The 24,739-nt window shown below is 42.6% G+C and overlaps 1 protein-coding gene across 2 annotated transcripts in view; it reads left to right on the forward strand.

The window, feature by feature from the left end:
• Positions 1-24,455, forward strand: part of sema4d (sema domain, immunoglobulin domain (Ig), transmembrane domain (TM) and short cytoplasmic domain, (semaphorin) 4D) — a 157,644-nt gene extending 133,189 nt beyond the window's left edge. Inside the window, exons 16-18 of one of the 2 annotated variants that reach the window (XM_055632880.1) lie at positions 14,589-14,792; positions 18,208-18,305; positions 23,535-24,455. In XM_055632880.1, the coding sequence (XP_055488855.1) occupies positions 14,589-14,792; positions 18,208-18,305; positions 23,535-23,564 (332 nt within the window). In that variant the 3' untranslated portion in view covers positions 23,565-24,455. Of the gene's footprint in view, positions 1-14,588; positions 14,793-18,207; positions 18,466-23,534 lie in introns of those variants that run through there. The other variant, XM_055632878.1, reaches the window with a different exon arrangement.
• Positions 24,456-24,739: the final 284 nt, after the last annotated feature.

Here is a 24,739-nt window from a genome sequence, read left to right on the forward strand (position 1 = left end):
TTATTGAGAGACGGTGCATCACACAAAACAACATTTGTCTAAAAAAACACAGATTATTCTTCAGCTCATTAAAGAGCTCGGGTGAAAAAAACCAATATAGTGTGTGACACAAAGTAACATCATTTGTGCCACGTGATTAACTACACTACAGTCCACGATGTTCATTCACGATTAACGGGAAAGATCGGGAGACGGACAAGTCACTCGCAAAAATGACAGAATTGCAGAGTACCGTGGGAACTCTTTACCTCCCGCTATATCGTGCGGAACTCTTACTGGACCACGACCACTTCACTCTGGTGACATCTTGCGTCAGGTCGCACCGTGAGAACTGGCCTTAACTCTAAATATTATAGCAGATTACATCTATTAGTATTTTAAATTTCAAGATCTGGATGATTATTTTTGTAAGCTTTGATCTGCCTGTCCCGCTACAGGTTTAAACAGCGCTCTCAGATTCAGATTCAATTTTAATTGTCATTGTCAGTGTACAGTACAGAGACAACGAAATGCATTTAGCATCTCTCTGGAAGAGCGACATAGCAAACTATTTGCATAAATAATAATAAGTGTCCGGGGGGGGGGGGGGGGGGTGGTGATTGGCAGTCACCGAGGTACGTTCGGTGGGCGGCGCGACTCTCGTCAGCAGCGGCCTCTGCAGTCTGTCCGCGGTTTATTATTTTTTGTCTGTGTTTTAATGTAGTTTTTGTTATTTTTTTGTTGGGGTGTGTGTGTGTGGGGGGTGGGGGTGGGGTGGGAGGGGGGGGGGGAAACTTTTTAAATCTCTCCCTGCACTGGAGACCCGACCTTTTCTCGTCGGGTTTCCGTTGTCGTTGGGGCCGCAACGAGGAGCGGCCTCCAACAGGAAGAAGCCGGGGACTCGGGTGCTACGACTCACCGTCGCCGTCGCGGGGCTGGCCGAGTCCGGAGCGGGTGGAGCGGTGGAGGAGCGCTGATGCTGCTGCTGCTGCTACCGGCGAGTCGGAGGCTCCAACGGCAGGTCTGTGGACGGCACCGGGAGCCCGCGGCTCCCTGGAGGGAGACCGCTTTTCAGGGCTCTCGCAACGGCGACTTCCCCCGCCCGAGTTGCGGGGTTGAAGAGCTCCTGGAGCGGGGCCTTTACAGCACCACCCCGCGAGGCTTGGAATGGCCTCGGGACTCTGCGAGCGCACGCCGGGGGCTCTAACAGCAAGACCCGGTGTGCGACCTCGCACCACCCGGCGTGGCTTTAATGGCCGCGGGACAATCGCCATCGCCAGCCGGGGGCTTTGACTTTGACTCTGACATCGTGGGGGGGGAGAGTGCAGTGGAGAGATAAGTGTTTTTGGCCTTCCATCACAATGATGTGATGGATGTTTATGTAAATTATGTTGTGTTGTTGTGTCTTGGGTCTATTTGTTTGTAATGTATGGCTGCAGAAACGGCATTTCGTTTGGACCTCAAGGGGTCCAAATGACAATTAAATGTATCTTGTATCTTGTATCTTGAGTAGAGTGACAGCCGCCGGGAAGAAGCTGTTCCTCGACCTGCTGGTTCGGCAACGGAGAGACCTGTAGCACCTCCCGGATGGTAGGAGGTTAAACAGTCCATGGTTGGGGTGAGAGCAGTCTCAGTTTAGCGCGTGGGAATTTAAACGAACAGCACCATGGGTTCTAATTATAGCGCTACCAGCTGGAACGCTATTGCCTTTACACATAGCGCTATGGCCACAGCACTATGGGTCGCAGACTATTCGGGGAGGGAGGAAAGAGGGAGGTAGAGAGAAAAAAGGGAAGAGGAAAGGGAGGGAGGGAAAGGGAGAGAGGGCGGGAGAGATGGAGGGAAAAAGGAAGGAGGGAGAGTGAGGGAGGGAGAGGGGGGTTTCCAAAATGACTTCTACATCATCATCGGGTGCTAAAAGCAGGAAGCAGCCGTTCAAACAGAGGTATACAAAGAGATGGCAATGAATGCACTGTCAGGTAAGGTGCATAGAAGACATGTCAATTGGTAGCAAAGTTATGCATTCTTGTACTTACACGCACATAAAAAAGCAACATTTTTTTCAGCAAAATGGCACGTGAAAAATACTGATTTCTTCAGCAAAATACTGATTTTCAGGTACTAGAATACTGAAATGCTCTGACAAAACTTGGCGGCTCTGTCTTATGGCCACGGGTTAGTGTAGCAGTCTAATGTTACTCTAACGTAAGCATCACAGAAACTGAAATGCAAGTGTGAATCTAGATGCAACTTGGAAGAAGTTGACTATTAATAACTTTATGGTATTGTACATTGACAAAATTGATCCTTTTTGGGTCTGCTTTTTGTCCACTTCCCTTTTAATTGTCTAATTTCTAATTGGCATATTCCTATGTCGAGGGGTTTGACAGTTAGGATGGCCCGACCCTTGGGAGCCGCCACAGTCTGTTCATTCTTCAACATTTTTAATTTGGACATGTTTTTGCACTATTTCCTTTATAAATTTCAAGACAATCATCATTGGTGATTACCTGTACGTTGCTTGTGTCATGGTCTCTGCAGTAAAGTTAGTGCAATGAATGTTTGAGAAAGTTTAATTATCTATACTGTGCACATTTCAGATTATTGTTATTTGGCCAGTGTTTGATGACACTTTAAACATTTTGCTTTTCTTTTGCCAACTAATGATCTAAGTCTGAAGAAGGGTCTCAACCCGAAACGCCATCCTTCCTTTTTCTCCAGAGATGCTGCCTGGCCCGCTGAGTTACTCCAGCGCTTTGTGTCTATGTAAGCAAATTAAAAATGTTTTAACAGATCAAAAAAAAGTACAAGGTGACTTGATAAGGTCAGGATACATTTGGAAATGTTCTAGTCTCAGTTCCGGTTTGGGGATTACACCTAACTGAATAGCTGTGTGAATAAAAAGCTCAAGCTTTATAACCATATAACCATATAACAATTTCAGCACGGAAACAGGCCATCTCGACCCTTCTAGTCCGTGCCGAACACATAATCTCCCCTAGTCCCATATACCTGCGCTCAGACCATAACCCTCCATTCCCTTCCCATCCATATAACTATCCAATTTATTTTTAAATGATAAAAACGAACCTGCCTCCACCACCTTCACTGGAAGCTCATTCCACACAGCTACCACTCTCTGAGTAAAGAAGTTCCCCCTCATGTTACCCCTAAACTTCAGTCCCTTAATTCTCATGTCATGTCCCCTTGTTTGAATCTTCCCTACTCTCAGTGGGAAAAGCTTTTCCACGTCAACTCTGTCTATCCCGCTCATCATTTTAAAAACCTCTATCAAGTCCCCCCTTAACCTTCTGCGCTCCAAAGAATAAAGCCCTAACTTGTTCAACCTTTCTCTGTAACTTAGTTGCTGAAACTCAGGGAACATTCTAGTAAATCTCCTCTGTACTCTCTCTATTTTGTTGACATCCTTCCTATAATTAGGCGACCAAAATTGTACACCATACTCCAGAATTGGCCTCACCAATGCCTTGTACAATTTTAACATTACATCCCAACTTCTATACTCAATGCTCTGATTTATAAAGGCCAGCACACCAAAAGCTTTCTTTACCACCCTATCTACATGAGATTCCACTTTCAGGGAACTGTGCACAGTTATTCCCAGATCCCTCTGTTCACCTACATGCTTCAATTCCCTACCATTTACCATGTACGTCCAATTTAGATTTGTCCTGCCAAGATGTAGCACCTCACACTTATCAGCATTAAACTCCATCTGCCATCTTTCAGCCCACTCTTCCAACTGGCATAAATCTCTCTGTAGGCTTTGAAACTCTACTTCATTACCCGCAACCCCACCTATCTTAGTATCATCTGCATACTTACTAATCCAATTTACCACACCATCATCCAGATCATTGATGTACATGACAAACAACAGTGGACCCAACACAGATCCTTGTGGCACCCCACTCGTCACTGGCCTCCAACCTGACAAACAACCATCCACCATTACTCTCTGGCATCTCCCATTCAGCCACTGTTGAATCCATCTTGCTACTCCACCATTAAGACCCAACCATTGAACCTTCTTAACCAACCTTCCATGAGGAACCTTGTCAAAGGCCTTACTGAAGTCCATATACACAACATCCACTGCTTTACCCTCATCAATTTCCCGAGTAGCATCTTCAAAAAATTCAAGAAGATTAGTTAAACATGACCTTCCAGGCACAAATCCATGTTGACTGTTCCTAATCAGACCCTGTTTATCCAGATGCTTATATATATTATCTCTAAGTATTCTTTCCATTAATTTGCCCACCACTGACGTCAAACTAACAGGTCTATAATTGCTAGGTTTACTCTTAGACCCCTTTTTAAACAATGGAACAACATGCGCAGTACGCCAATCCTCCGGCACTATTCCCGTTTCTAATGACATTTGAAATATTTCTGCCATAGCCCCTGCTATTTCTACACTAACTTCCCTCAATGTCCTAGGGAATGTCCTGTCCGGACCTGGAGACTTATCCACTTTTATATTTCTCAAAAGTGTCAGTACTTCCTCTTCTTTGATCCTCATAGTTTCCATAGCTACTCTACTTGTTTCCCTTACCTCACATAATTCAATATCCTTCTCCTTGGTGAATACCGAAGAAAAGAAACTGTTCAATATCTCCCCCATCTCTTTTGGTTCCAGAATCTTTCCATTTAAAAGCAGGGGAATTAGGATAAATAAATGACATAAGTTCATACTCAAGACTTTGCTGTTGAGTAGAAATTGAGCTGCTTTTGTAATCAACAAATTGATCTACAGCTCTACATACAGAGCTTCTTCAATGTAAAAGCTTCATTTAATAGGCTGTCAAAGCTAGAGTGTTGGAGAAACTCAGCGGGTGAGGCAGCATCTATGGAGCAAAGGAAATAGGGAACATTTCGGGTCGAGACCCTTCTTCATACATTGCCTATTTAGATACTGCCTCGCCCCCTGAGTTTTTGTCTACCTTCGATTTTCCAGCATCTGCAGTTCCTTCTTAAACATCATGTAATAGGCTGTCTGATTGCCTTACAATAGTGTTGCACCTCAACTTCAAAATAAACTTAATGGATCTGCAGTGTATTGGGACATCCCAAGGTCAGAACAAATGCAATGTTTTTGTTTTGGTTGAGCCATTGTTTAAAACACTTCCCCAAATAGTAGTTGGCTACAAGGCAACATAAATCTCCACTGTTTATGGGCATTTAATTTATTAAATAAAATAATAGAGATGAATGGAACTTTCGACACACTCAGTATCTGTAAATGTTAAGATTATGTACATTTATGCTTGAATTTAGAGATGCACATTTTAAAAACTGGAAGAAGTTGAAAATAAGTCAAATCGAGTTTATTGTCACATGCGCAAGTACAATGAGGTAAAGTGCAATGAAAATCTTCCTTACAGCAGCAGCAAATAAACAAGTCCATGGGAGATCAGGAGATGGTTCCCTTGCTGAGATAGGGTTAGTCTGTTCAAGAAACTGATGGTTGTAGGAAAGTGGCAATTCCTGAACCAGATAGTGGTAATTCAGACTTATGTTTCAATGTTTCTGTACTTCCTGCCTGTTATTAACAGTGAGAAGACAGCATGGCCCAGATGGTGGGGACCTTTGTGATGCATACCTCATTGAAATGCTTTGGATGATGGGGAGGGATGTCCTTGTGATGGACCGGGCTGTTTCCACCACTCTCTGCAGCCTCTTGCATGCCCGTTTGTTGGATTTGCTGTACCAATCCATAATGCAATCAGTCAGGATACGTTCTACAGTGCATTGGTAGAAGTTTGTTGGTGTTCGTAGACATACTGAATTTCTTTAAACCTCTAAGGAAGTAGAGATGCTGGCATGCCTTGTTTGTGATTACGTCGAGATCCTGGGCTCAGAACAAGTCATCCGAGATATTAATTATCCTCAGGAATTTGAAGCTGCTAACTCCCTCCACTGCTGACATGCCAAAGAAAACTGGCAATAGTCTCCCAAATTCCCGTTTCTGAAGTCAACGATTAGTTCTTTGGTTATGTTGAGTGAGAAATATTTGGTACTGCACGACCTAACGACAAGTTATTTCTCCTGAACTCTGACTCATTGCCACCGGTGATTCAGCCAACAACAGATTCTGGCTGCTATGCTTGGATGCTTCTTCTCTATTTTGAACAGTCACAGGCCTGGTCTTTGCCGCGTGGTTAGGATGTTGCTGTTTCCCATGGGGATTTGGGAACGTCTGTAAATCATTCCTCTGTCACCTGGTAATCTCTGGCCACAACAGAGTCAAAGTGTGTCTTGAGGTTTTGGGTCAGGCATGCAAATGAATGGCCTGGCCATCGGAAATAACTGTCACGAGAGCCTTGATGCGGCATTGATTGTTGTTGATTGCTTAAACTGTCAGTGAATTTAGAAGACTTTCCTCCGCTGTTTTGATGTGCTTATTGTATTTAGTCCATGTGGCAGAAACATACCAGGTCAGAACTCGCTGCTACCTAATAGCTTGAGATTTGTGCTGTGTTCGAGGTCCTGATGGTGAATTTCATTGTTGGTGCAATCCAAGTTTTCCAGGCTCTGATTGAACATTGGTTGTGCACCCAAGGCAGGTTGGTTGTTGTGATTTGTTTGTTTGCTCCTAAACCCATTCTGTTGTACGCTTTCTATACAAACATTATCTGCACACAGTAATTTTGACCCTTGTGAGGTTGACCAGGGTTCTGGATTGAAGGTAATGTGGATTGAAGAGTTTCCACTGGTCCTTTATATCAATTCCACTGCAGGTAGAAGGTTGTTGGAGATGAGGTGGCGTATTGTGGTAAGATTGAGAAACCTGGTGAAGCATTCATGCTTTGCCTCTCCCCAGCCTTCATTGGGACTGCATCCACTGTGGATCTGTTTGTTAAGATTAAGCCAACTTGTTCAATGTCACTTCCCTGGTTTTGCTTTATGCAAATTTCAACTTATTCGCATTGCATTCACTTCTCAATTTATGCTATTTTCAAGGCATCAAAATCGTGTAAATGATTTCTGAAAATCTTTATTGAATTGAATTAAATTCCTTTATTGTCATTCAGACCGTACGAAATCTTGTGCCTGCAGTCATCCATACAATCATACAATAATAAACAACACTAAACACAAATTAACATCCACCACAGTGTATCCTCCAAGCACCTCCTCACTGTGGTGGAGGCAAAAATCTTAGGGCTGCAGTCTCTTCCCTCCTCTTCTCCCTCTGCGCTGAGGCGATTCCCCACCGGGTGATGGCACAAACAGTCTCGTGGCTCACCGAACCCCGCAAACGGGCCGGCTCAAACACCGCGGCCCGGGGTGGTCGAAGCTGCCGCCCTCCAGTCCGCAATCGCCACAGCCTCCGAAAGTCAGCAAGCTCCGCGATGGTAAGTTCACAGGCTCAGCGGCCGGAGTCCTCAAGGTCGATTCCAGTTTTAGGCCGCCAGCTCCTCGATGTTAGGCTGCAGTGCGAATGGAGATACGACACGGAGATACCCCCCTCTCTCTGCCTCTCCGCCTGTCTCTGTCAACCAGCGATCACCCCATACACTATCATTACCCTACAAACTTTGGCGTGTGGGAGGGAAACCAGAGCAGAGACCAAGTGAAAGCAGAACAAAGAAAACCCTCCTGGACCCAGGAAGAATGTACATACTCCGTACTCTCAGCACCCACAGTCAGGATCAAATCCATGTCTCTGGTGCTGTGAGGCAGCAACTCTGCAGCTACACCACTGTGCCGCACTATTATAAAATATTAAATAAAATAAAAAGCACTCTTTCTTCCTTTGAAACAAATATTTTAGTTCTACCTTTTTGTTTAAACAGAAGCACAAAACACTTGAGCTTCATTTGGCCAATTGTATACCTAAATCTACTCCGACCAATATTTTCTAAGGTATATTGAAAAAAACCATATAACTTTTCTTGTCCAGATATGGTATTTATTCAATTGACACTTCATTTATTGGTGGAACTGCACTGGACGGCAACTATGAAATAAAATTATGTTTGCCAACCTAGCCACAGAAAACGAATCAACTGCAATTAATAAATACTTGTGATGAGCATCGATTGACTTCTCATTGACATGGGATGAAAATCCTTCGAACAAGAAAGTCTGTGGTTGTGTTTATGTCAACGTGGCGAAAGGGACTCAAATTCCATGGATATAAAATGGTCAGAAGAATAATGCTAATTGTTAATCAAAAAAAGCTTTTGTTAGTGAGCATCTTGTGCAAAAAGAAAAGCTAATCCACCAGTAGGACTAATGATACACTGAAAGAATAGTCGATGAAGAAATATCCCTTCTCTTCCCCACCAAACTGCCTCCAAATCTTACCAATTCCCCATCCTTCATCTCCCCAAGCAATGTAGAACTACAGTATTATGTCAAGAACTTTCTCTTCCTACTTAGCAACACTCGGTCAACAACACAAAGCTTTTTATCTTAACACGAAATCCACGTATGAAGACTATAGAATTCACAAATAAATGTCAGAATAGTTACAGAGAAAGATCAATGTCTCCTTGAGAAAGCACCACTTCCAGTCTGTTGGTCTATAGAGGTCACCCACGTAAGTTTGAATGCTCTTCTCTGCTCGGATGATGACGAGGTTTGTCATGATGATGACAATCCCAGGAATGAGTCGGTTAACCTATGATGAGCGTTTGTCGGCTCTGGACCTGTACTCGCTGGAGTTTAGAAGAATGAGGGAGGGGGGACCTCATTGTAATGTACCGAATAGTGAAAGGCTTAGATAGAGTGGATGTGGAGAGGATGTTTCCACTAGTGGGAGAGCCTATGATTAGAGGTCATAGCCTCCGAATTAAAGGACATTCCTTTTGGAAGATGAGGAGGAATTTATGTAGTCAGAGGGTGGTGAATCTGCGGAATTCATTGCCATGGTAGGTTGTGGAGGCCAAGTCAATAGATATTTTTAAAGCAGAGATAGATAGATTCTTGATTAGTACAGGTATCAGGGGTTATGGGGAGAAGGCAGGAGAATGGGGTTAGGAGGGAGAGATATATCAGCCATAATTGAATGTCGGAGTAGACTTGATGGGCCGAATGGCCTAATTCTGCTATCACATGACCTTGCACCCTCTTGTCTAGTGTTCAGCAGAGGGCTGTTCAGAACACAGCATTTGGGTCCATTCCTCACCTGTGATAACACATTTGCCATCTTCACACTAACTGTTTAGCCATAGGTTATATGGTCCCGATGTTGCTCTTGCTTAGCAATTCCTTCTGACCAAAATTTTGTTGGATTTGGTGTTAGAAATTTCAAACTAGCAACCTGGTCTTGCTACAACCAATGCAGACCCAACTAACACGGACTCCCATGGCTATCTGGACTACACTTCTTCCCACCCTGCTTCCTGTAAGGACTCCATCCCCTACTCCCAATTCCTCCGTCTACGCCGCATCTGCTCCCAGGATGAGGCGTTCCACACCAGGGCATCGGAGATGTCCTCATTCTTCAGGGAACGGGGGTTCCCCTCCTCCACCATAGATGAGGCTCGCACCAGGGTCTCTTCCGCAACACTGCTCTCTCTCCCCATCCCACCACTTGCAACAAGGGCAGAGTCCCCCTGGTCCTCACCTTTCACCCCACCAGCCATCACATACAACAAGTAATCCTTCGTCAGTTTCGCCACCTCCAACGTGACCTCACCACTTGCCACATCTTCCCATCTCCCCCCATGTCTGCTTTCCGCAAAGACCGCTCCCTCTGTAACTCCCTTGTCAATTCTTCCCTTCCCTCCCGTACCACCCCCTCCCCGGGCACTTTCCATTGCAACCGCAAGAGATGCAACACTTGTCCCTGTACCTCCCCCCTCAACTCCATTCAAGGACCCAAGCAATCGTTCCAGGTGCTACAGAGGTTCACCTGCATCTCCTCCAACCTCATCTATTGCATCCGCTGCTCTAGATGTCAGCAGATCTACATCGGTGAGACCAAGTGGAAGCTGGGTAATCGTTTCGCCGAACACCTCCGCTCGGTCCGCAATAACCAACCTGACCTCCCGGTGGCTCAGCACTTCAACTCCCCCTCCCACTCTGTATCCGACCTCTCTGTCCTGGGTCTCCTCCATTGCCAGAGTGAGCAACACCGGAATTGGAGGAACAGCACCTCATATTCCGCTTGGGGAGTCTGCATCCTGGGGGCAAGAACATTGAATTCTCCCAATTTTGTTAGTCCTTGCTGTCTCCTCCCATCCCTCAGCTTTCGGGCTCCTCCTCCTTTTTCCTTTCTTCTTCCCCCCCCCCCCCCCCCCCCCCCCCCCCCACTCACTCCCCATCAGTCTGAAGAAGGGTTTTGACCCGAAACGTTGCCTATTTCCTTCGCTCCATAGATGCTGCTGCACCCGCTGAGTTTCTCCAGCATTTTTGTGTAACTAACACCAACAACATTTGTGTTGTAAATCCTTGGTGTAATATTCAATTCCAGTTGCTTTGACATCCTGATGCTCTTCCATGTGGTAAAGAATAGGCTGGATTTGATCATTATATTGTTGACCTCTGTCTTCCTTCTCTCTGGCTTCTATTATTTTGGAACAATTCAAGTTTGAACTAAGATTAAGCACCGGCAAAGCAAAATTATTGTAAATAAATCTGAAAATGAGCTGCAAGTGTGTTGCTAACAAAAACGTTGCATATGGGGTGCGAGGTTTCAGAAATTATGCAAAAGTCACATGTCTATGAGAATGAAAATAAGGAGGGCAGGCAAGTGATATATATGCCTTCTACTTTACAGCCCAGGTGGTGGAATGGAAAATTCACCCCGATTGGTGCGGATTAGAGGGAGCTAATGTTTTACATCTGTTTGTGCTCGAATTGAACCTCGATTACTGCCATTAGCAATCAACAGACGCACAACCCCGAGGCAGCCTTCATTGTTGCGGATGACTTCAATCACTCCAACCTGAAGACTGTACTCCCCAAATTCCACCAACATGTCTCCTTTGCCACTAGAGTAGACAAGACACTGGACAAAGTCTACACTAACATGGCTGAAGCTTACAAAGCCGTCCCCCTCCCCCACCTTGGTCAGTCTGATCACCTCTCATTGTTCCTGCTCCCTAAGTACTCCCCACTCATCAGACGGGTTAAACCCACTGTGAGGACAGTTAAAGTCTGGTCAGAGGAAGCGGACTCCACACTTCAGTAGTGTTTTGGAAATACTGACTGGAAGGCGTTTGCAGCCCAGGCCACCCTTGACTCCCACACGGACATTGATTCCTACACATCCTCTGGTCTGGACTTTATAAACTCCACCATCAATAGTGTCACCTCCCTCAAACGGGTGACCATATTCCCGAATCAGAAGCCATTGATGAACAGCGAGGTCAGGCTACTGCTGAAAGCACGGGACACCGCTTTCAGGTCAGGCAATGCTCGAGCCTACAGTTCATCCAGGGCTAACCTGAAGAGGGGCATCAAGAAGGCCAAGCACTGCCATAAGCTCAGGATTGAGGAGCACTTCAACAACAACTCCGACCCCCGACACATGTGGCAAGGCATCCAGGCCATCACGGACTATGGACCCACCAACGTCACCCCCACATCCAGCGACGCCTCCTTCCTTGAGGAGCTGAATCACTTCTATGGCCACTTCGACAGGGACAATCTAGAGACAGCCATCAAGGCTGTGCTCCCTGCTGGTCACCAACAACTCACACTCACCCCCTACGACGTGTACGTGGCACTGAGTAGGACTAATGCACGTAAGGCTGCTGGCCCTGACGGCATCCCCGGGCGCGTCCTCAGGGCCTGTGCTGCGCAGCTGACAGACGTCTGGAGTGACATCTTCAACCTGTCACTTGCCCAAGCAGTTGTCCCCACGTGCCTTAAAACCACCTCCATCGTGCCGGTGCCAAAACACTCCACTGCGGCAAGCCTCAACGACTTCCGCCCAGTTGCACTTAATCCCATCATCACCAAGTGCTTCGAGAGGCTGGTCCTGGCACACCTCAAAGGCTGCCTACCCCCCACATTAGATCCCTATCAGTTTGCCTACCGCAAGAACAGGAGTACGGAGGATGCCATCTCAACAGCACTTCACTCCGCCCTCTCCCACCTCGACAACAGAGACACTTACGTAAGAATGCTGTTCATCGATTACAGCTCAGCATTCAACACCATTATACCCTCTAAACTGATCACCAAACTCGGTAACCTGGGCATCGACCCCTCCCTTTGCAACTGGATACTGGACTTTCTAACCAACAGACCCCAGTCTGTTAGGTTAGACAAGCACACCTCTTCAACTCTCACCCTGAACACCGGCGTTCCACAGGGCTGTGTGCTGAGCCCCCTCCTCTACTCCCTCTTCACCTACGACTGCACACCTGTACATGGTACTAACACCATCATCAAGTATAGGGAGGAGGTCCAGCTCCTAGCAGCATGGCAACAACCTGGCCCTTAACTCCAAGAAGACCAAGGAGCTCATTGTAGACTTCAGGAAGTCTAGGGGCGGCACGCACACCCCCATCCACATTAACGGGACGGAAGTGAAACATGTTTCCAGCTTCAGGTTCCTGGGGGTCAACATCTCCGATGACCTCTCTTGGACCCACAATACCTCAACTCTGGTCAAGAAGGCTCACCAGTGTCTCTTCTTCCTGAGGAGACTGAAGAAGGTCCATCTGTCTCCTCAGATTCTGGTGAACTTCTACCGCTGCACCATCGAGAGCATCCAGCAACTGCTCTGTCTCCGACCGGAATGCCTTGCAGAGGGTGGTGAAAGTTGCCCAACGCATCACCGGTTCCTCGCTCCCCTCCATTGAGTCTGTCCAAAGCAAGCGTTGTCTGCAGAGGGTGCTCAGCATCGCCAAGGACTGCTCTCACCCCAACCATGGACTGTTTACCCTCCTACCATCCGGGAGGCGCTACAGGTCATATTCTATGTCGCTCTCCAGGGAGATGCTAACTGCATTTTGTTGTCTCTGTACTGTACACTGACAATGACAATTAAAGTTGAATCTGAATCTGATTAAGGGCTTAGGGTAGAAAAGTGTTCCAGTCTCCAATCTTGAAATTACTTTGCATAACATTACAAAAACAATTTTTAAAAACACTTATCCCTACAGCAAACTGCTCATCATTGGTCTCCTTTTGTTGTAAGCACTTGAAGGTTATTTAAATCCAAATCCAAACGTTAAGAAATAAATCTTAAGTGGTTTGCATTAATGCCACTCGATTCAAATTTGTAAGCAGTATTCCTTATCTATAGTAATAAAATGAAGTTAATGGAGTCCAGTCTGCTGTATCCTATTGAGATGAGTTAAATATGAAAATGTTTTCGATAGCTGTGGACATTATTAAGAATAATCACAGTTGCAGCTTAAAAAGATGAGGAAAGAAGTAGAAACTACTTTATTGATACATATTGAAGAAGGGCAATAAACAATCTCAAGGAGATTGTATGGTTTCAAGTACATTAATAATGGCATATCTCAACAGAACAGCCTATGCTTGATGTTTAGTCATTGTGTCTCATTACAATGTGCATAAATTGCCAATGTCAGTGGTGCTTCCACTGGAACCTTTCAGGGCTAAATGTTGTGGCATGTATCACATTGGCAGAGGCTCTGTTAGTCCAAGGAAGATGGCAAGGGAGGATTTATAATGACAATGCGTGGGGACAATGTTACCAATTAAGGTGAAATATATTCCAAGTGGCCTGTGGGCTGAACCTTTCCAGTTGACATTTTCTGTCATTGGATTCCTGTCTTCCCACACCAATTTGGAGATCCAGTGTCTCTCATTATCCACTGGAGAAATCAAGTCAAGTCAAGTGTTCAATTGTCATTCTTACTAACAACAGAACAATTACATTTTTACTTGCAGCAGCTTGACAAGCTTGTAACACAATCCACATAGATAATATATTTTTAAAAGTCAGCAAATTAATAACCCCAAATACTAGTGCAAAAAAAAAAAAGACCCAAATCCTAATGAAACCAAAGTTGATCAGTTAGTGTTATGTAGTGTTGAAGAGCCTGATGGTTGTTGAGAAGAAGCTATTCTTGAACCCGAGTGGTTTTATGACATGCGGTTGAATTTTAAACAGGGATGTTATTCTTTGATATAAACTGTTGCTTGCTGTACCTTCAAATGTTCTGGAATACAACTAAAGGTAAAACAGCTAATGATTCATGATTTTTAAAGAACAAAATAAAAGTGACAATTTTTTGCTTAATCAAATGATCTTTAAGTCACAGGGTCAACACTTCTTGTCAAACATTTGATTCAATGTCCTACTAGAGAAGGCATCATGTGACAGAAAATCTTGTAGCTTTGGACTTCATCGCATCAGGAAGAACCCAGAGAGGACAGTGGTATCTTCTGGGACTTGACCCCAAAAGGCAAAATTGGAGCATTTTGTAAATACTATCACTAAGCTCCTTTGCTTTTATTAGTTTATGTTGGAACATGCGGGCATCCACACACCACTAGTCCATTTTGTCAGCTGTCAGCAAGTCACACATCTGACTATTGGTGGTCGCTCTTGACTGAATCAGATAGTAATGAGAGCCTTAAATTGAAGTAATTTGGCAACATTTAGTGATAGTGATGATTTCTAAATATTTTATTTTCTACAGGACCCAAAGATTTGCGCTTCATTTGGAAGAAAAATGGTCAAAGGGTGACTGATTCTGTCAAGCACCAAACTCAGGCATTAAGAGATGGGAGAACCCATGCAATCAGCTGGTTGAAGGACATAGTAACTATTGACACCCAATATCATTGTCACGTTATATCCAAAAAAGGAACTGCGCAGTCAAATGTACTCATCATAGTTGAAGGTAAAGTGATGAAACAATAATTTGCATTGGTGTGATGCCTGCAAGTTTATTTGCATAGTAGGGAGAAAAATGTAATCAAGGATAAATAAACGATAGAACCTAAGCCAATATTTTTTAAATACTTGTGAATGTCCCTGAGGAGAGTTGCATTTGGGCACTTGGGTGGGAGTGAACTGTTGCTTCTGTGTGCATGGGTGGGGAATGTCTGGATTTTGCCCCAGGTGAAGGGATGGCTCTAAATGAACATGCAAGGGCATTGAAGGAGCATTTGTATGTGCCTAGCTCCCTTTTCTTGTTTACGGTTTTGCAAAGTACTGGCAAAGACTTGGTTCCTGTGCTCCATCTTACAGTTTGTACACACTTGTTATATTGTGACAGTCGGACTGGGTTGTCGATTTATGGACAATAAACCTTTTGAGGCAAATTGAGATTATTCCTCCTTCCTCTTTCCTCCTCCTCTCCCTCTCCCCCTACAATGCTGTCTGACCTGCTGTGTTACTCCAGCATTTTGTGTCTATCTGAGATTATTCCATCCCACTCTGGATGTGTTGAAAGTTGTCATGGGAGTTGGGGTAATTCAGGCAACGTGGAACACCAAACACCCGTAAAACTGTGCCTTCACCTGGTAGGAATTTTAATTTAGATACATCTGGTGCTCTTACAGTTGGTATTGTTTTCAAATCACTCTCGTTGAACCAGATTTGGTCCTGTGAATTGACGACATTGGAAAGCATTGGATATACCTGACCAGAACTAGCACTGGGTTTGCACATTTGTGAGGTAATTAGTTGGAGTAGGCATGGAAGTAATAAATGGCACGATACTGTGAAGTATAAGACACCAGGTGACCCTAGATTACTGTAGATAGCTGGACAGTGATCAATAATATGGGATACTTGCGAGAGAGAGAGAGAGAGAGTGAGAGAGAGCTTCAATAATCGAGCTATTGAACAATGGCTGGGACGTTTTTACTAAAATGTTATAAATACTAGATAGCGCATAGTGCAGTAGTGCACACTCTTCTGGCCGCCAGAGTACAAGGATAATGTGTTAGCAATAGAGAAGGTTCAAAAATGGTTTATTAGGTTATTCCCAGGAGTGCCACAAAATATAGTGGACAAGAATTTGACAGAGACTATTCGGAGGAGATGAAGCAAGATGCACTAACTTTGGCAACAATATAAAAATGGCTTGGTGACATCCAGACCTACATGGTTAAGCTAGTGATCGCTTCATTCCACTAAAGTCACATTGTAGGTGCTTGATTCTTAAGATTTTTATTTTTCATTAATATTTATTATACAGAAGTTTATAGCAATCAGGCTCCAACCTGATGTGATGCTGATGTGGCATTTAACTTGTAGAGGAAGTGAGAAAAGGTTTGAATCACTAGTATCACTATGTTCACACCATTGACTAATTAGAGAATTACCATTGTCAGTGGAGGATATGAAAGTATGTGTGGCAGAATTTGTCAGCAGTGGATGTTGGCCCTAAATTGGTGGTGAAAAGTAACCAAATCATGAGATGTTGTTGTGATACAAGCTGAATTTCCAAAGCACAGTGTTAGTACTCAGTCAGTGGTGAAATAAATGCTCGTCAATTTCTCCAGCAACTGAGGGGAGAAAATTGGTTTGTAAAGAAATCACGACGAACTAAGAATATTGTGTGCATGGTGTTCACCAAACAGTTCTTGAAGGAAATGACCCTTGCTCTTGTGGCAAATCCAGATCTTGTGAGTATTGTTTCCGAATTGCCCTATTAAGACAAAGATGAAGACAAAATCCTTCTTGGAAGATCATGGATCTTTGGAATTCTCCATCCCATAAATATATTCAGTAAGCAAAATAGACTTTTGAACAAATGCAGGATCAAAGAGCAAATGATAAACTGCTGTAGGAATCTGGAGGGAAATTATACCGGCAATGTTTTGGGTCAGGGACTTTCTTCAAACTGATGGAATAGAAGGGAGATAGTTGATCAAGAGGTAAGGGGAATGGGCGGGTTAGATCTGCTAGTATAAGGTAGATCTGGGTAAGAAGGGGTAGACTGGCAGAATCAAGGGGTGTTTGAAACAGGCAGGAGAGTGGAGCTAACTATTAGATTAGTCGTGATCTTATTACATGGCAGAATAGGTCCATTTGGTCTGGTCCCCCTCCTACTTTAAATGATCTTAAGGAATGTGTGCGAGATAATCAAAGTGACGAGGCAGGAGCATTGCACCCAACTGAAAACACACCTTCAGATTCACGAAACAGCTGCTTTCCAGTTGTTATCAGGCAAATGTACGGTTCTGTCATCAGCTAAAGTGCGATCCTGATCTCCCATCTACCTCACTGGAGATCTTTGGCCTATTTTTAATTGGACTTTATTGGATTTCAATATTATATCTTTGCACTAAATGTTGAACCCTTTATCCTTTATCTGTGCACTGTGCACTGTGGACAACCAGATTGTATTCATGTATAGTATTTTCCTTGACTGGATAGCACACAAACAAAAATCTTTTCAGTATACCTCTGACAATAATAAACTAAACTAAAACTGTAGTTAAAGCTGTTTATACTAGATCAATTTAAAAGCTATTTTAAAATTAAATGTATCAGAAGTGTTCTTGCTAGTAATCATTCTTGTTGCTAGGGGGGGGGGGGGGTCACCTGGTCACCTACTATTTACTGTTGCAAACCCCATGCAAGTAATTTTCTATGAGTTTGATGCTCGCACATTAATAATTGTTCAATAATGAAAGAATCCAGTTTTTCTTTGAACGTTTGAGAGTGCATGTGTGGCAGCTCTGATTAAATTTATGGACCATTTGACCACGTCTGCACATCAAGCCAGAGTTTTCTGGCATACCAAGGCACTGAGACTTGCTAAATGGGGATCTTGAGAATCTATAAACTAAGCAGATTTTATTTTGCTGGAATTGATTTAAAAATCAAATTTTTTTTGGTCCCGTCATTATTTATTAAGTAACAAGTTTATTGTCCCCAGTGTTAGCTTTGTTTCCCTTTATATCTCTGCAGACAGGGTCCTGTGGAATGTGTTGCATTGTCACTTGCAGGTAGCTTGAAATGTACAGTTCCTTACTAGAGCTTGGAGTTTGAACTGACACACAAGTCGTGAACGAATGAATGAATACTTTATTGTCACGATGAAGGATCCTGACTTGAAGCATCAACAGACGCTGCTTGATCTGTTGAATTCCTCCGCAAGATTTATTTTGTTGCTCTAAATTTCAGCGTCTGCAGTCTTGCGTGTTTCCAGTTCACATCATCTCCTGGAGTTGCTTTCATGGTTTCATGGTGCCAAAGATGATTCATTTGAATGCGAGGCATTAATTTCCAGTTATAGGCACATTAAATTAGAAAACTTGCTGATCATAGCTAATTAATTTATTTTGTTTTGGATTTAGATGCCCTTGCCAAAAGCAAATGGTCGACAGAGCTGACGAAATGGAGGAATGCAGTCGATGAGCATGAAAAAGCGATGCACGCATGGATGAAGTCATGGGTAAGAAGAACTAGTGCAAAGTATATCCATTATCACCGAAGAGTTCCTCATTAATGGCACAAGCTTAAGCATTTCAATTCTCTCCACCCAACCCCTCAATCCCATTATTTCAGCATGGAGTTTTATAACCATATAACAATTACAGCACGGAAACAGGCCATCTCGACCCTTCTAGTCTGTGCCGAACACGTATTCTCCCCTAGTCCCATATACCCGCGCTCAGACCATAACCCTCCATTCCTTTCCCGTCCATATAACTATCCAATTTATTTTTAAATGATAAAAACGAACCTGCCTCCACCACCTTCACTGGAAGTTCATTCCACACAGCCACCACTCTCTGAGTAAAGAAGTTCCCCCTCATGTTACCCCTAATCTTCTGTCCCTTAATTCTCGTCATGTCCCCTTTTTTGAATCTTCCCTACTCTCAGTGGGAAAAGCTTATCCACGTCAACTCTGTCTATCCCTCTCATCATTTTAAAGACTCCAAAGAATAAAGCCCTAACTTGTTCAACCTTTCTCTGTAACTTAGTTGCTGAAACCCAGGCAACATTCTAGTAAATCTCTTCTGTACTCTCTCTATTTTGTTGACATCCTTCCTATAATTAGGCGACCAAAATTGTACACCATACTCCAGAATTGGCCTCACCAATGCCTTGAACAATTTTAACATTACATCCCAACTTCTATACTCAATGCTCTGATTTATAAAGGCCAGCACACCAAAAGCTTTCTTTACCACCCTATCTACATGAGATTCCACTTTCAGGGAACTGTGCAGTTATTCCCAGATCCCTCTGTTTACCTGCATTCTTCAATTCCCTACCATTTACCATGTACGTCCTATTTTGATTTGTCCTGCCAAGATGTAGCACCTCACACTTATCAGCATTAAACTCCATCTGCCATCTTTCAGCCCACTCTTCCAATTGGCATAAATCTCTCTGTAGACTTTGAAAATCTACTTCATTATCCACAACCCCACCGATCTTAGTATCATCTGCATACTTACTAATCCAATTTACCACATCATCATCCAGATCATTGATGTACATGACAAACAACAGTGGACCCAACACCGATTCCTGTGGCACCCCACTAGTCACTGGCCTCCAACCTGACAAACAACCATCCACCATTACTCTCTGGCATCTCCCATTCAGCCACTGTTGAATCCATCTTGCTACTCCACCATTAATACCCAACAATTGAACCTTCTTAACCAACCTCCACGTGAGAAACCTTGTCAAATGCCTTACTGGTCCATATATACAACATCCACTGCTTTACCCTCATCAATTTCCCAAGTAACCTCTTCAAAAAACTCAAGAAGATTAGTCAAACATGACCTTCCAGGCACAAATCCATGTTGACTGTTCCTAATCAGACCCTGTTTATCCAGATGCTTATATATATTATCTCTAAGTATCCTTTCCATTAATTTCCCCACCACTGACGTCAAACTAACAGGTCTATAATTGCTAGGTTTACTCTTAGACCCCTTTTTAAACAATGGAACAACATGCGCAGTACGCCAATTCTCCGGCACTATTCCCGTTTCTAATGACATTTGAAATATTTCGGTCATAGCCCCTGCTATTTCTACACTAACTTCCATCATTGTCCTAGGGAATATACTGTCCGGACCTGGAGACTTATCCACTTTTATATTTCTCAAAAGCGTCAGTACTTCCTCTTCTTTGAATCTCATAGTTTCCATAGCTACTCTACTTGTTTCCCTTACCTCACATAATTCAATATCCTTCTCCTTGGTGAATACCGAAGAAAATAAATTGTTCAATATCTCCCCCATCTCTTTTGGCTCTGCAGATAGCTGTCCACTCTGAATCTCGAATGGACCAATTTTATCCCTCGTTATCCTTTTGCTATTAATATAGCTGTAGAAAGCCTTTGGATTTACTTTCACCTTACTTGCCAAAGCAACCTCATATTTTCTTTTAGTTTTTCTAATTTTTTTCTTAAGATTCTTTTTACATTCTTTATACTCCTCAAGCACCTCATTTACTCCATGCTGTCTATAATTATTGTAGATCTCTCTCTATTTCCGAACCGTGTCCAATTTCCCTTGAAAACCATGGCTCTTTCCAATATTTCAACCGAACAGGGACATAAAGATTGTGTACTCTTAAAATTTCACCTTTAAATGTCCTCCATTTCTCTTCCACATCTTTCCCTTAAAATAAACTGTCCCAATTTACTCCTTTTAAATCGTTTCACATCTCCTCAAAGTTAGCCTTTCTCCAATCAAAAATCTCAACCCTAGGTCCAGTTCTGACCCACTCCATAATTATATTGAAACTAATGGTATTGTGATCACTGGTCCCGAACTGTTCCCCAACGCATACCTCTGCCACCTGACCCGTCTCATTTCATAACAGGAGGTCCAGTACCGCCCCTTCTCTAGTAGGTACTTCTATGTATTGCTGCAAAAAACTATCCTGCACACATTTTACAAACTCCAACCCATCCAGCCCATTTACAGAATGTGTTTCCCAGTCTATGTGTGGAAAATTGAAATCTCCCACAATCACTACCTTATGCTTACTACTAATATCTACAATCTCCTTACATATTTGCTCTTCCAATTCTCGCTCCCCATTTGGCAGTCTATAATACACCCCTATAAGTGTTGCTACCCCTTTCCCATTTCTCAGTTCCACCCAAATAGCCTCCCTAGACGAGCCCTCTAATCTATCCTGCCAAAGCACTGCTGTAATATCTTCCCTGATAAGCAATGCAACACCTCCACCTCTCGCCCCTCCAATTCTATCACACCTGAAGCAACGAAATCCTGGAATATTTAGTTTCCAATCACAGCCATCCTGCAACCATGTTTCACTGATCGCCACAACATCATACTTCCAGGTGTCAATCCAGGCTCTAAGTTCATCCACCTTTCTTACAATGCTCCTAGCATTAAAATATATACATTTAAGAAACCCACCCTCTTTTATTCTGTTTATTGTCTTTTTCTTCTCTCTCCCCTACATTTTGGGCTTTATTATCTCGCCCTTTATTATCCATGAGACCAGACAATCCACAGCAATGGGAAACTGAGTCAGTCACTAAGAGGCACATTAAAGTTCTGTGGATTGATCTTATCTTGAGTGTCACTAACTTGCAATCTTCCATTATCCTATTATTTCTCCTGGAAGCATAATTAAGAGTGGAACCTTGCATGATATTTCGGACAATGCTGGGCTTCAGTTCACCATCTTATTGTGGCAGTAGCTTTGAATGCAGGGCTTGAACTTTATTGAAAACTTCCTTATCTTTTGAAAATGGTAACCACAATGTGTAGGAAGGAGCTGGAGATGTTGGGTTTAAACTAAAGACACAAAAGACTGGCATAAGCTTCATACTGAAGAAGGATCTCAACCCGAAACGTTACCCATTCCTTCTCTCCAGAGATGCTGCCTGTCCCGCTGAGTTACTCCAGCTGTTTGTGTCTATCAACCACAATGTGAACTTATGTTAGTGACCTTTTCATTGTGTTATACTTGAATGGGATAACAGCATAACAACAAATGTAAATACCAAAGTCCCAAACAAAATTTGATACCTAACTACTTAAAGAGATATTCAGGTAAATGACCAAAAATTTCAGCCACTGACATTTGAATAATTATATCTGAAACTCATAGGTAAAATCTTGGCATTTTCTCAGGTTGGAGGAGTTTACAAAATGACGAGTCCTTGAGAGGTTTAAAACCAGAAATAAATGAAAAGAAAATAAAGTTTTCGCCCATTTCCAAGGATGTGAGTGACTTAGGCACCATCTGCAGTTATAGCCCATTCCCGATTACTCTTGAATGCAAACATTTAGATAGCAAAGAAGGTTGTCAAAGAATAGCACAGGATATAGATCAGTTAGAAATCTGGACAAATGGCAGGTGTTTTTCAACATTTGTCTAATCATTTGCCAATCGAACCCCCCACCCCCCAATATGCATCCACCTATCACTTGCCAAACTTTCTCCTGTACCCACCTCTCTTCCAGCGTTCTCCTCCCCTGCCCTCTCACTACAATTAGTTTGAAGAAGGGCCCCAGCCTGAAATGTCACCTATCCATGTTATCCAGAGATGCAGCCTAAACTGTTGAATTACTTCAGCTCTTAAGTGTCTAATCTTATATCTATGTTAACTTTGCTTGATCACATCATGAAAGATAAATTGTTTAATGTATTAGTGCTCTTTGAGGATCTATCTGGCAGAATAATTGAGAAGGAACAAGTGGATATGATGCTTGTGGATTTTCAGGCTGCATTTGACAAATTTCCTTAGATGAGGTTTTCCGAGCAAAGTTAGAGCATATGGAAGTGGACATCATAGACCAGTATGGTTTGAGAATTGGTTGAAAGACAGGAAAGGATTAATAAAATAGTCGTCATCTCCTTCCCACCAATGAATCTCAGCCCAATTAGTGGGATGGTAATTGGGAAGCGATAAGCCACCATTATTTTATAGAAACAGATGATGCATTCCCTTTCCCACACCCTCTGATTGTACCAGAAATGTTCCAAGGCCTTTTACGTTCAAGTACCAGTGAGAATAATTCAGAAAATGAACCTGATGGAAGCCATGCACAAAGTGCAGTGTTTTCACAAGATAAATAATTCTGCCTGATCACTGAAATGCAAGGAATGTGAGAGAGTGCAGAGAAAAACAAATTGCTGTTTCTAATCTGTAGCAATCTGAGTTAATACAAAATATTTGTGAACCCTGGTCACTTCAACCTTGAAGGGAATATTTAAGATGGTAAACTCAAAAAATGTAAATTGAAAATTGTGTTGGAATTGATTCAAAATAAGTGGAGAGTATACATTTATTTCATTCATTTTATTAATGCAGTTAATCCTCCCCCACATAACCCAGTCTTTGTGTTCTATTAGGTGTAGATTCACCATCTCTCTTCCCTTTTCTCTAGATTCTCAATAAGAAATGTTGCTTGGTACAGACCGGAGCCTGGTGGAGCTGAGCGCTAGACTTAAAGTAAACTAGATTAATTTACAAATTTTCCCAGACTTCCCTCGGGTCACAGATGAGCTTGGAAATACATAATGAGTCAATTTCCAGGCACCAGCTGTGCTTTACATGCTACGCTAAACTAATTGGTTATGCCTCTAGATCCTTTTGGTACAGTGGGATATTTTAATCTTACAACATAACTATGAGGTGAATATAACCAGTTTATCTTTGAACTTACAGAACAGCTGTGATGAGGAGAACCTAGAATGAGACGCGCAAAGGATTTTTGTATAATGAAAATCAAGTGATGTATTCCCGCAAATACCAGCAAGTGAATAACTTTAACTTTACCATTGGCTGAAAAGCTCATTCTTGATAATGAACTTTGAGAATAATGCATAATTTGCTGAATATATAACATTACTGTTACTTGTTATGCTGATTCTTGGACTGTTTCTAGACACAGTGCAATTCTTCGAATCCAGTCTACGGTAACATATTTATGACCAATCCAAAGGTAATTTTTTAACCTTATTTTACACTAAAAGCGTTTTCACAAGAGTCACAGAGATAGCTCTCTACAGTTTACAAGTTACGATTGTCATTTTTCAACCTTGAAGTTGGCTACAACAAAAGCATGGTTAAACTGAGTCCTACTGTAAGAAATGTTGATGGTGGATATTAGTCAGGGTTTCACAGCCTGTGTAACAAATGTTATTATGTTAAGGAATAGAATCCTGTTCCCATCTAATCCTTTTCATCAATGTTGGAGACATTGGAATCATTTTAGAATCCTGGATTATTCACTTAGTTTGGAGGTGTGTTTGTGTTCATAAAAACCAGGCACCAAATTTGTATTTAACATAGAATTCCAAACAAGAGCAATAACATTGCATACTACAAGAAAACCTGTCATAGTACTGCATAATGATTAATGAAAAAGTGCCTGCATCTTGGAGATATCACGGCCAAATTACTGCTCTCGCTTTCTTTGAAAGGTTGAAATTAATTACAACTTATGTGCCAATATTTGGAACTTCTGAATTTGCAGTGCATGCCAAAAATATTTTGTGTGTAAAATATTTATTCTTTTAATGAACGCTGCAGAATTATGAATGTGATCCTGTGAACTTTAAATAAAGTGAGATTTCCAGAGATGTTTGCATAATTTCCTGTTTTTCACAAAAAAATCCTTTCTTTGAACTTCTACTCTTAGTAATTCTGAAGATCAATAAAACCAAAGAAATTTATTGTTATAAACCAAACAAAAAACGATGAAGATGTTGTCATGAGAGGATTGGTGGCATCTATCTTAAGAACAGTGACTTGAATGCAGGGCCAGGGACTGATTTCACACCACATATGTGAGTGATATTTGTGTGTTGACTATTTCCCTGGTAACGTCTTTTTCAAATTATTGTAGTTCATAGCCTTGTCAGTTTAAA

Source organism: Leucoraja erinacea, chromosome 3, assembly GCF_028641065.1.
Source record: "Leucoraja erinacea ecotype New England chromosome 3, Leri_hhj_1, whole genome shotgun sequence".
Classification (NCBI taxonomy): Eukaryota; Metazoa; Chordata; class Chondrichthyes; order Rajiformes; family Rajidae; genus Leucoraja; species Leucoraja erinaceus.